Here is a 13789-nt window from a genome sequence, read left to right on the forward strand (position 1 = left end):
CCGCCTCCCCAACCTTTCAGGGTTCCAGCTGTAACTTGGCAGAGCCAGGCACCCGTATGGCCCCTTGGCACCTGGATTCGAAGTCTTACAAAACGTTCATCTCCATCCTCCTCCTCACAGAACGCTCAATCCATAGCTGGTCTCTGAAAGCCAGCCTGTTGATGAAAAAGGAACTTTGGCTTGGCATTCAACCATTGTCCCAAAAGTTGTGCAAGGACTGGGGTGGGGGGTGGGGGTGGGGCGCGCTTTACCATTCAGAAGTTTCCAGAAGTCTGGGATGGCACAGCAGAGGGCTCGTTCAGATCTCCCAGTGTTGGCAGCCCCTGAGAAATCCCTGCTGGAGGGAACAATTCCTGTCATGGGAGTGGGCTGGCCCTCGAGCCCAGGCAGCCTGTGCCCATGACTCTCCAACTTGAAGTTTGGGGTGGAAACTCACCCTTTTATGACTGTGGAGAGTCCTCCCTTCTCTCTGAGCAGCACCCCCAAATTTCCACCCCTTCCTCGGAAGATGACCAAAGGCAGACCTGTGGGTACAGAGGTGGTGGGGAGCTTGATTTCTAATGAAAAGATCAGTCGTTCCAACCCCCTAGCCAGTAAAGACCCAGTGATTTCTACCCTTAAAGTTGACAGCCCGGGCGACCCTCTGGGGCAGTCCCACTCTGTCACATAGGCTCGTCCTGAGGCAGGGTGCCCTCGATGGCACTAAACAACCACAGCCCAGTGCTTCCCAAAGGGCAACACGCTGGGACGTGGAGAGCTGCAAAATGCCGAAATCCCGCATCTCTGACAAGCTGGCCCGGGCCGCCAGAGCACCCACCTCCAGCCCTCCTCTAGCTGGATGCCTGCTTTCACCCTGGACTCAGAACCTGGGCTGTGGCAGGCCTGCCTGCTGCTCCTGAACTTGGGTTCCTTCTCTGCTCCCTGAGGCTGCCAGAACCTGCCTGTCCCCCCACCCCGCCTCCAGGCTCGCCTGCCTTCCCTCCAAGTCTTCAAGCTCTTTCATTGTTCAGCCATGCTTGGGTTCTGAAGGAAGCAAAGCAGAAAGCCTAGAGGGCCTAGTTTCTGAGTTTCCAACATAACAGAACCGTTTCTGACGTTGCAAAAGAACAAATGTGCTTGGCAAAGGAGCCAGGGTGGCGTGAGCTATTTGCTCTCAGCCGCTCACTTCAGATTGAAGCACTGAACCCACCTAACGTCTCTGTGGAAGAAAGGAAGAAAGGCCTGGTGAGCTGCTTCTGTAAAGATTATGGCCAGGAAGACACCGTAGAGCAATTCTACTTTAGTTTCACCGGGAGTCACCATGGGGGAGGCCGACTCGCCGGCAGCTCACAGTAGTCTCTGGTGGGAAAATACTTTGGATGTTCAAGTGTCCAGAGTATAGGCCCTACCTCGAAATCCTGAGTGGAGACTGCACCTGACATTCTCCCAGCTCTCGTCTCTGCGTCCTGCCAGCTGAAATGTTAGGGTAAAGAACAAGGCGAGCTTTGCACTCCCACGTAAGGGCTTCCCTTCTAGGCCCCAGCAGGCAAATTGTTTCTGTGTTTTCCCCATGTAACTAGTTTGACGTTGGAACCCTGGTGGTAGAGTGGTTATACATTGGGCTGCTACATGCAAGGTCAGCAGTTCAAAACCCATCTGCTCCAAGGGAGAGAGACTAGCTGGAGGTAGAATGCTTTGATTATTACAAATACATCTTTATTAACAGACCTGGCAGGTGGGTTTTAAGTGATAAAATTTTCCTTAACCAATAACTACCCCTTGTCTTGAAAGGGGATGGTCATGATAGTAATAGCATCTATTTATTAACGTTGGTCAGGACAAAAATTGAGTCAGTATTTATCTTATTTCATAAGGATGCCACTTTGTTGGGATCATAGCAATCACATAGCTCCTTCTGTTCTCCAGGCACCAAAAGTCAGATTTTGAGTAGAAAAAATATAGATATGAGGGGATTTCAAAAAGTTGACTGAAAAATTCCATTATTTTTTCATTCCCTTTTCCATGAATTTTTTTTAAGTCCCTTCATAGGTTTAAGGAGCCCTGGTAGTTCTCTGGGCTAGGTGTTGGGCTGCTCACCCCAAGGTTGGTGGTTCAAGGCCACCAGTGGATCCATGGGAGAAAGATGAGGCTGTCTGCACGTCAGTTATTTAGAGTATAAAGGGAGTTAGAACTGACCCACCAGCAGTGGGTTTTTGTTGTTTTATGTTTTAGAAATATTACCTTTATTACTGATTTGCTATTGGATCATTTAATTTCTGCTAGTTTAAAGCATTTCTTAATGCATGCCACACTGGGCCTTCTCTATCTGCTGTGATCTTTTTATTAGTATGTTTTGACTGAGCTCAATGCAATTTTGAGTAAATTATAATAGTCTTTTCTCAGTGAAGACTTAGATTGGTACTTAATAGTCATTATTTTTTGGTTACGTGCTTGACCATTATTAACCAAAAGGTGGGGTTCAAATGCATCCAGTGACTTTGCAGAAGAAAGACCTGGTGATGGTTTCTGGAAAGATCACAGACTAGGACATCCTGTGGGGCAGCTCTCCCATGTTACATCAGGGTGCTCGGAGTACCAATGGGCTCCACAGTAGCAAGAGCAGTTTTTATACTCAGTGTGTGTCTGTCTTAATTAGATCTCGCCCTCTCCCTCTTTCTCTCTCTCTCTCTCTCTCTCAGTGCTAATATCCATTGCAGTGGCTACACAGAACTCACAGACAATATTCATGATTTTAAAAGTTTATTTAAGAAGCTGACAGGTTGTAATGCAAGTGAGAAATGTTCAGGATACAATTGTTCATCAGGACATATTACAAAGTTCTTTCACAAATACATGTAACAAGTACTTTGATAAAAAAGAAATGTTAGATGATTTCTAGAATCTAGATATGAAAATAATATATCTGGCATGGGGTGTCTCCAGGCAGCATCTCACCCTCCAGACTTTCAACATAGCTTGGGATAAATTTGAGAACATCTTTGCAATATATACACATACATATAAGAAACCCTGGTAGTGCAGTGGGCTAAATGCATGGGACTGCTAACTGTGAGGTAAGTGGTTCATATCCACCAATTGTATCGTGTATTCACATAATCACCAATACATTGATAAATGTGTTCTGTTAAGAGATCATGAACATATTATTTCTCTATTTTATAATATTGTGTCCTGCAAATTTCAAGGTAGACAAGTCTTTGCCGGGGCAGTGAATTATTTAATTATTAATTATTTAAGGTGGCTCTTCTAGGCCAAGTTTCTTAACTCCCACCAACTGACCTTTTCCTGTATGGGTTTGGTAAGAAGCTGGGGAAAGATACTTAGAGGATCCACCTGTAATTGTGAACAGGATCCCGTGGAACTCCATCCTTCTGTGTATAAAATAAGCCCTCTGAGAAGCAGGAGGTGGGGGGGGCTCTCATCACCAAGAAGAGGCAGGACTTGATGGAATGTGTCCTCTGGAAGTGAGATCCTGTGCAGTGAACCTCCTGGATCCTGTAACATCATAGCAGCAATAACAACAAACCCATGGAACTAAGCAATCTGAGTGGTTGGGGGCAGGAGGCTGGCTTGTGCAGTGGGAGTGGGGTGCCTTTGGGCACTTAATTGGGGAAGCTGAACTTGCTGACCTACAGAGATGGAGCTGAGAGCCTTCAGGCCAAGGCTTCAGGCCAAGATGCCTCTGGGCACTTAATTCAGGGAACTGGGTTTGCTTGGTTGGCTCCAGGAGTTTGAGCTGAATGTCTTCAGCTTGAGGCTTCCAGCAGAATGGTGTGCCTCCTTGGGAATTTATTACAGACCTGAAAGAACTTTGTAACATGTCCTGATCAATAACTAATCTGAGAATTTCTCACTAGCATTACTTGTTTTAACTTCCTTAATAAACCCTTTAATCATGAATTTTTTTGAATTCTGTGTAGCCATTGCAGTGGATATTAGAGCCCAGAGAAGTAAAATAGAGATTAAGACAGTCTCTACTATTGCCTGTGTTGTTTGGAATGGCTGTCCCAACACAGAGCCCTCCTGTAGAGGAATCGGTCTGCCCTTTAGCCCAGGTTTATTGAGATAGAATTTATTCATGTAGCATAAAAGCCACTTTAAAAAAAAAACAAACTCATTTTATGCTTTTTCCTGTTTGAAGCTACTATTATGGATGTCCAATTACACAAATGACAAAAAATAAAAGACTACTACACCCAGAGTGAGGGGCAGGGTAGACAAACTAGAAGTGGGAGGGGTTGGTGAGGGCAGTGAGGTGGAATGGGCTCCAGGGACCCCAGAATTCCAGAAGGGTCCACAAGTCATATATGTGGGGCACTGGTCTCACAGGTGGTAGGGAAAGGCCACCCTTTTATTTAAGTGTGCAAGTCAGTGGATTTTAGTTGAATCAGAATTGTGCAAACACTAGTAATTCCACGTTTTTATCACTGCAAAAAGAAGCCTTGTGCCCATTCTCCCTTCCCCTGGCTCCTGGCAACTTTGTCTCTATTGATTTGCTTATTTATAATTCATATAAAATTATACCATGTGACCTTTTGTGCCTCCTCTCAAAGATCATGTTTTTAAGACATTCATTTGTGGCATGGGGGATGAAGAACATACCGTTGTATGGACAGGTCACATTGTGTTGATCCATCACCAGCTGATGGGCATTTGTTTCCACTGTTAAGTGCTTCCTGTTATCCAGACCTGCCATGCTGCAGAGTAGCCGTATGCAGGCTGTTGAAAATCGGAAAGCGTCCTCCACGTAACAGGTGCTCAGGATTCTGGTTATGCTTATGCTGGGATGAAATTCCCATGTGCTTTATATTCTCCCCCACCCCCACCCCCGAATGATAATGGTACCTTTGGATCTGATTGGGTTGTGGGGATGTCTATACAGTAAAAATGTTCCTTCATTTAATTATTCTTTTTAAAGGTTTGAATAGTTTATTGGAGGGTGATACTTTGGAAATAAGTCCAAAGGACCCTAAAAGGCCCCCATTTCCTCAAGTAGGCTGTACCCACTGCTGATCATATGTCCAATCCAAGGCTTTCAAGTGACCTTTTTCTAACTCTGAAATGGAAGCACTTAGATCTGTAATTCAATCACTTCTGTCTGGGTGGCGAACGAGCTCGCCACAATGAAGATGATGTTGCTGGAGAGTTGGAGCCATTATCAAGTTTTTCCTGGGAGTCAGCAGTCTAATAGACTTTGAGCCCTTCGACCACAGCATCCGCCAATTACTGATGCTTACCTTTAATTTGCCCGCGAACAAGCAGATCCTAAGGAATTCATTTCCTTAGAATGGCTGGCTCACATAATTTATAAATTATAAAGGGTTCATGAGGGAGTGGGGAGCGGGGAGGAAGGGGAAAAAAAATGAGCAGCTGATGCCAGGGGCTTAGGTGGAGAGCAAATGTTTTGAGAATGATGAGGCCAATGAATGTACAAATGTGCTTGACACAATTGATGTATGTGTGGATTGTGATGAGTTGTGTGAGCCCGATAAAATGATTAAAAAAAAAAGAATGGCTGGCTTACATCGTTTGTACGTATAGATCACAAGGGCAACCAATTCCAGTAGTGCCTTCTTCACTTTTCTCTTAGGGCTTTCATTAAAGATGGTTTAAGACAGTGGTTCTCAACTTTCCTGTCATGCCCCTTTAATACAGTTCCTCATGTTGTGGTGACCCCCAACCATAAAATTATTCTCCTTGCTACTTCATAACTGTAATTTGGCTTGTTATGAATCATCATGTCAATATGTGATATGCAGGATGTATTTTGTTACAAATTGAACATAACTAAAGCATAGTGATTCATCACAATATGTAATTGTATAATGTGAAATATTTCTGACAAATACATGAAATTCTGTCTTGAAGCATGGTGTAGCATGGGTAGCAGTGTTTACCCCCGCCTGGAGACAAATAGAGGAGCGGTGTCTTAGTGAACCTGTGAAAGGGTCGCGACCCACAGGTTGAGAACCACTCATCTAAGAGGCGCCCTGGCGGCATAGTGGTTGCACATGCAGTCAAAACCACCTGCCGCTCTCCAAGAGAAACGAGGCTTTCTACTTCCATAGAAAGTTAGCCTTGGAAACCCAAAGGGTTGCTATAATTTAGCATTGACTCGATGGCAATGAGTTTAGTTTTTGTTTTAAGGGCTTCCAAAGTGAGCTGGTGGTAGGCTGGGAAAGAGGGTGTCACTTGCTGGTCATGAGGGTACCAGGTGTTGATACTACCCTTCTGAGGGGGTCAAGTGGCAGAACACAAATGAGAAGGTTCAATGTGTTTACTTTTTAAGATGGATTATTTTCATCTTAAAAGGAATACATTTCCGCCCCCCCCCCCCCCCAAGCTCTTGAAATGCTTATCATGCCTGTCACGTGCTGGATCGTTTCAGTGTCAATGAGCAAAAGTAAAAATGTCCCTTACCTTATGTTCCTGTGGTACAATATGACACAGTGATAAGATGAACATGTTTTGCACTTTGCAGAAGCAGGCCGACTCATCCTTATTTCAGGATTTAGCGGTGCCTAGCTCAGACAGATGCGCATCACTATCTGCTAGTCTCTGCTGTTGAGACCTACGTCAGCTTGTCCCATTACCTGAGAGGTTTCTATTCACCTTGGCCTTCACAGAAAGTAGCCTAGCCTCTGCTGCTTGGCCCAGGCTTTTCTAGCCAGTCAGTGGCACATTTCTCCTTCCTAGCCCCTTGGTTCTGATTTTTGTTCCAGAAAGGTGATCAATATGCCACTGTATCATTTCTAATGGGAGGCGAGGGGGTGACAGCAAAGGACTATGGGACCCATTTGAATCATAGATTATGAACAAAAGCTGAACCCTCCCTTAACTTGGTGCAGGTTTACTGTGTCTGTATCAAACGTCGTCCTAGAATGTTTACCTCCCTTGATCCTCGGAGTAACCTAAGGGATACAGTTTAATTTTCATTTTACTGATGGGTAACTGAAAGTCCGTGAGATGAAGTAACTTGCTCTACAGCTAGTTAAGTCTGGGAGTCAGAGTATGTATGTACTCAAGCATGTCCAAACCAGTGAGGACATGACATATAGCCCAGAACACACAAAATGTCCATGCATGGGCACTAGATTTAGTAGATTCTATTCTTCTCCTTCAGAAATTGTGTCTCAGATGAAGCAATGTATTTTTCGTTGTTTGCACAGATTAAAATAAACTTCATGATTCTGGGGCATGAGACCACTCCAGAGCATAGGACTACAAGTAATTCTTCATTTGTGGTATTATGATAACCCCCATTTGCAACCATCTGTTGTTTTTTTTAACATCCTCAAATTACTAAATAGAAGATTTTCAACGGGGATGAAACAGGCTTGTTTGGGGAAAAGCATGGCAGAAGGGATCTATGTTCACAGAGATGAAGTTGATGCCTGGTTTCAAGGCAGTCAGAGTCTCACTGTATTCAGTTTACCTCAGAACTGACTTATAATGGAGCCACCGGAACGGAACCCATCCTAAATTGAGGGTTACCTGTAGCTGCTTGTCTAATATACTCACAGTGCATGTGGCTCAGAGGGTGGGGGCAAGAGGGCATACATTTAATCATTAAAACAAACTCAAAATTTAGGTCAGCCTGCTTATAAAATTCATATAAATTCCCCTAGATAATTATTTTTACTTAACAAGAATCTCCCCAATAGCTCTGATAACTGTAATTTAAAGGAGAACTATGTAGACACAGAATTTACCAATTGTATTTTGGTCACTGTCCAAAAAAGTATACCTACGGAACATGAAAATTCTTTATTCAACCTAATCCAGCCAGTATGGAGATAGTCTGTTATATGAAAAACAAGACATTAAAAAAAAGTTACAGTACAGTTAGCAAAGCAGTGACTAATTAAGTCACTAAGTTTAATTTTATATTCTTGCCACAGTCGTGATAATCATATAATGATGAACAATATTTTCAGCCACTTTGGAGATAATTTCTGCGAAGAATGGAATTCTACTGGTTATCAGTGAATTATGTAAATGAAGTTTAAAACATTAGTTTCCAAAAGAACACAGTAAAAGCAACATGAAAGTCAGCTGGGAAACACAGCGCACCTCGCCAGTCTCAAGCTCTAACTCCCTTTAACTTGTCCCTAAGATGTCTCTTGAACATGGTTACTCCCTATTCTTAAGAGTGGGAACATGATTTTAAGAGACTATTTACCAATTAAGAAACTACTAATGCTATGTAGGGACTACCGTATATACGCGTGTATAAGCCGAGTTTCCCAGCACATTTTTAATGCAGTTTTTGTGGTAAAATTAGGTGCCGCGGCTGAGATTCGGGGTGGCTTATACTTGAGTACATACAGTATATTTCACAGTGTCTGTTTCTTTTAATTTCACAGTTGATGATATTATTTGCTGTAAGTGCTCCTTCCATTTCCAAGATGAAGGAAAACGTAACTGAGAGAAAGTCACTTGGCCAAGGTACAGAGCCATTAAAGCAGAGTTAGGATTTAACCTTCGGTCCACCCAACTTTCAGTCAGCCCCCACACGCTCTTGTTGCTGGATGGTGGTGCAGGGCAACTCCTGGAGACTGGCACCTGGTCCTTCTGGCGCTAAGGCTCTTGAGATGGAAGTTCCATATAGTCAGAGACCACTCTGTTCACTAGGCACCTGCAGCTCCCTCCTCACAGCCCTGGAAAAGCCCCCCCCCCAAAGGATGAGTTATTCCCGTCTTTCATGAGCTCTGCTGCCAATAAGTCCAAGCCGCTACCTGACCTTGCGCAGTACAATTTTAAGTGGGGAACTGTGTGCTCTTGTTAATTTTAGTAAAGGCAGCCTCAAAGCTGTTGCATACAACAATAAAACTATGCAGGAAGTTTCTATTTATTGTCTTTTCATACTAAAAATGAAAAGGGGATATCTCTTACAATTAAAGTTATATAATCTGAGCTATTTTTATATATCACCATAGATACATTTCCCTTTCAGAAGTATAGCAGTGTTCTTAATAAGGCTCACTGTCAGTTAAATCTTTCCTCCTTCCCAAATAATTACAATTTTGAATTTAACACTTATTCATATAAACTACATATAACTCAAAATTAAGATATTCATACTCTAGATTGGTACTGGTCTTTAATTAGTAAAATTAACACACATGATTTCAATCTAACAGATCTCAATCTATATTTGCTCTGTTCTTAAACAGAAGTGGCCACTTATCAGTAAGGGGAGATACTTATTTGTCATGCATTAGGATCCTATGAACAAGAAAATAAATAAGGTTTTCGGATCTTTAAAAAATTTAATTTTAATTCATGAAAATAACTTCAAGACCATTCCGATTGCTAAACAGAAAATGGCCACTCTATTGAAAATGGTTTAAAATAAATACTTGCTTTTGAAAAATGAATACAAAACTAATTAGACAGTGATCAAGATGCTAGCCTTATCAATATGACAAGCAGTTAAAACTAGGAAATATTAAGATTGGTTTCCTATGATCAATGGGTTAAGCCCAAAACAATGACCTCAATATTTACTCAGGAAATCTTGTTTCCAGAGTTATATCCTGATATGAACACAAAATGTTCAAGGCCTCACTCTGGTGCACTCACGGCTGGATTTCTAGCCACTGAAACTACACAGTAAACTCTAAAAGAGCAGAGGCCACATCGGTCTCCTTGACCCTTGCACCCCACTGCACTTAGCACAGTGCTCAGGCAAATGGGAGGTGCTCAGCAAATATTTGAATAACTCAATCAATGAGAGGAGATTAACATAACTTTATTGATTTTTTTTTGCAAACCTGTCTGTGCTCAAGCTACTATAAATTTGGAAGCTCTAATTTCTAAAATATGGATTGAAAAACCTTACTCCAGTGTTGAGAGGACCTGATGACTGACCAGCAGACACGTGCACTGTAAGTAAGACTGCATGGGTCAAAATTACATTTTTAACTATGAGATGTCAACATTATATAAATAAAATTTAACAGTGAAGAAGTGATCAATCTGGAAGCCCTGTGAATTTTTACCAAAAGTTTTGGAGGACATCATATGGATTAAGAAAAACACAACAAAAATCTCATTGTTCAGATAATCATTTGAATGTTCACATACATTTTTGGTTTATTATTTATTTATAGCTAATTTAATTTTCATTTCCTCATATTTAGCTCCTATTTAGCATATAGTCAAAATTATGCCAGTGAGAAAAAATGCTCATAGTACCTTCATTGAGTTGCTGATTCTCAGAAAACACTGAACATGAACATGTACAGAAGAGGACCTTGAATAAAACAGCATATGCATTTTTGAATATCTGCAGTTTGATCTTGACATTTCTGTCTGGAGGAAACAGGAAGGAATCCCAGGCTTATCATGCTAAAATAATGGTTCAGATGACTGCCGTACAAGCAGTACATATAAACCATTGAAAACAAAATCACATCCTTCGGTTCCGTGATCACTGAGAGGATTTCCCTGCCCTAAGTGTTTTATTATATTTCTTAAAAATATAGGAGCAGCAGCTTCTCACAGTCTTCACTCCTGTGCAGCAATGATGGAATCAGAGTAACCCAACAGACTCGTGGACGAGAGGACTGCAGAGCAGCCGGAGTCAGTTTTATGCTTCTTCTTGCTCCGGATAATTGAGAATTTTGCGGTGGGCCTGACGTAAATATTGCTGTTGCTTGAAGTAAACCTTAAACGCTCCTTTTATGGCAACAAAAGCAATTCCACCCTAAATGAAAATGGAAAAAAAAATTTTATTTACATGATAAAAGATGTATGTTTTTATACAAAACTAATTCTCAAATAAATTGATTCTCTTCTCCACTAGGGGTGAGAGAAGGAGAGAGCAGGAGGGAGAAACGACAAACACTGGCCAAAGCAGCCTTCCTTGTGAGGAGTCCTCTTCCTTACACGTAGCTCTACATCTACCCGGGTGTTTTTCTCACACAGTATTCTGTTTATTGTGGAAAATATTTATGTAACAAAACATTTACCAGTGTAAAATCCTTCACTTGTATCTACTCATACATAAAAGGAAGAAATTTGCTAAGATGAAGTGGTAATAGTAATAACAACAAGCAACGTGAGTGTTAGTACTAAGTCCGGTTGACTGTGGCCCAGTACTTCAAATGAATTACTTTATTCAATCCTCACAACAATCCTGAGGTAGGCCCTATTGTCATCTCCATCCCCACGGGCACAGAGAAGTCAAGACATTTGCTGTAGGTATCACAGTGTTTAGGCAATATTTGAGAGGCTCTTAACCTGGCCAACTAATTCTAGAATAGAAGCTCTCTACCATGATTTTGCTGGCAAGAGGAATAAACCGGAATGAATATGCTAATTTATGCATATTCCTGGAGAGAAGTCACCCACTGCAGCATTCCTCCCCTCTGTTCCCATTCAAGCCATGGAATGGCAGTGGCATCAAACAGAAGCTTTCACCCAGTAGTCACAGACCGAATACTGATAGCGCCGCATTGTATTGTTTTTGTTGTTTTAAAAATAAGCACACAGTCTATTCTCTTTTGTATAATCATTTGAAAAAAATACTATTTAAGCCGTCTTACCAAGATTGTCCTTTGTAAATTAGAGTTAACGCTACTGAACATTAGTTTGCCAACTATTGTGGCGATAGTGGGAAAGACAAGGGCTCCGCACAAAATCCGGGTGGCAGAGACGTGATCAGCTAAAGGGTTAGCCTCAGCTGGAATGCGAGGAACGGGACAACCAATCCCTAGAAGAGAAAAAAACAACAAAGCAATATATCAGTATTAATTAATCAAAAAATGAAAAATCATTTTAAAATATTCATTTTAAAGATTTCCAAAATGCAATTTTGACATGTACATTACTATAACCACAATTTAGGACTTTACCTGGAAATATACTGTTCAAAATTTGTAGCTTATTTGAATATTTGCGCCATAGTCTGAGCACATAGTCCTCCCAGCGAATCATCTTGCCTAATATCAGCATGACAGGAATAGTTGGAAGTCCAATTAAAAGGAATAAAGGATCCGCTCTCTCCATAACGTCCAGGCCTTCTTTATGGCCCACAACCTGTGAAACAGACAGCATTTGCTAGAATCACATTGAATGATTTTGCACACTTAAGCTCAATTCATTTTACAGAAAATACAAAACTACAAGAATGAGATATTAAGTTGAAACAAGCTAAAAAGTTATTAATACATTTATTTATAAAAATCATTCAAGCACTATGTGAAATGAATAATAACCTTATTTAACCCCTACAATAATCCTGAGGGTGTGCTTCACTGATACTGAGTCGATTCTGACTCACAGTGACCCAATGTACGGTTTCTGAGACTGTAACTCTTTACATGAGCAGATAGACTCATCTTTCTCCCATGGGGCAGCTGGTGGGTTTGAACTGCTGACCTTGTGGTTGTCTAACACTTATCCATCAGTGCAGGAAGGCTCCATAATCCCCATCCCCATTGGCACAGGGGGAAAAAAGCTCCCAAGTTATTTCATATACAGTGTACAGTGTTAAGTATGAAACAAACAAAGACTTAAAAAAGGCTGAACCTACAATTAATGCATTTTAATACAAGGGCCTTTGGGTTTGTGCTTCCGTTCTCCTTATCTAATTTGATTAGATGGGGCTGCGGGCTAGAATGCCTATAATTCTAGGTCCTATTTATCTTCCAGCAGAGCACCTGATTTACGCTTCTTTCTCAGACAGCCAAGGGACAGGGTTAACTTACTTCTCTTTAGTTCTTCCTTACTTAGTGGTGTATGGGATAAGGCACAATAATCCTGCTGATTGGCTAAGTGTCTGCTCTACAGACCACTCACCCAACATGGAGTTTTAGTTTAGATTTTGGCAGCTATATCAAGAGTTCCAAGGGACTCTGGTTGACACAGTGGTTAAAGCACTCAGTTGCTAACAGATTTGAACCCAGTTACTGCAGGAGAAAGATGTAGCCATGTACTTTCATAAAGATTACAGCCTTGACATGGGAGAGGGGGAGGTGGGGGAAAAGAAGTGGGGAGCCAACAAAGCAAGGGACAAAGGAACAACATGTGATCTAAATTTGATGGCAAGGAGGGCATAGAATGCCTGGTAGGGTTTGATACCAGCCTGTCTGATCAAGAGGTGTTGACAGTTATCAGAAGACCCCAAACAATCATATGGATGTGAACGAGGTGGGGCGAAATGGAGACCCAAAGCCCATCTGTAGACAATTGGACATCCCCTCATAGAAGGGTCACAAGGAAGGGATGAGCCAGCCAGGGTGCAGTATAGCACCGACGAACCATACAACATTCCTCTTAATTCTTTAATGCTTCCTCCTCCCCACTATCATGACCCCAGTTCTACCTTACAAATCCAGCTAGAGCAGAGCATGCACGTTGGTACAGATAAGAGTTCTATACACATAAAATCCAGGACAGATAAATATCTTAGGAACAAAAATGGGAGTAGCAATACCAGAAGAGTAGGGGGAAGGTGGGGGAGAAGGTGATCAATGTATAACCACCCTCGACCCCAGGGTGACGAACAACAGAAACATGGGTGAAGGGAAGGGAGACAGCGGATGGTGTAAGACAGTGGTTCTCAACCTTCCTAATGTCGCAGCCCTTTAATACAGTTCCTTATGTTGTGGTGACCTCCCAACAATAAAATTATTTTTGTTGCAATGGGTGCATAAGCAAATGTGGCGAAGAAAGCTGGTGGTGCCTGGCTATCAAAAGGTATAGCATCTGGAGTCTTAAAGGCTTGAAGGAAAACAAGCGGCCATCTAGCTCAGAAGCAACAAAGCCCACATGGAAGAAA

At 42.0% G+C, this 13789-nt stretch overlaps 1 protein-coding gene across 1 annotated transcript in view; it reads right to left on the reverse strand.

Annotated features, from left to right (window-relative positions):
- Positions 1-7752: 7752 nt before the first annotated feature.
- MARCHF5 (membrane associated ring-CH-type finger 5) overlaps positions 7753-13789 on the reverse strand; it is a 69245-nt gene continuing 63208 nt past the window's right edge. The window contains exons 4-6 of the mRNA XM_004701074.3: positions 11862-12045; positions 11553-11719; positions 7753-10711 (exon numbers count right to left, since the gene is read on the reverse strand). Of these exons, the coding sequence (XP_004701131.1) occupies positions 10595-10711; positions 11553-11719; positions 11862-12045 (468 nt within the window). The 3' untranslated portion in view covers positions 7753-10594. The remainder of the gene's footprint in view (positions 10712-11552; positions 11720-11861; positions 12046-13789) is intronic.

Source organism: Echinops telfairi, unplaced genomic scaffold (genome assembly GCF_000313985.2).
Source record: "Echinops telfairi isolate 266 unplaced genomic scaffold, ASM31398v2 ScPeMD7_70;HRSCAF=299, whole genome shotgun sequence".
In the NCBI taxonomy this organism is placed as follows: domain Eukaryota; kingdom Metazoa; phylum Chordata; class Mammalia; order Afrosoricida; family Tenrecidae; genus Echinops; species Echinops telfairi.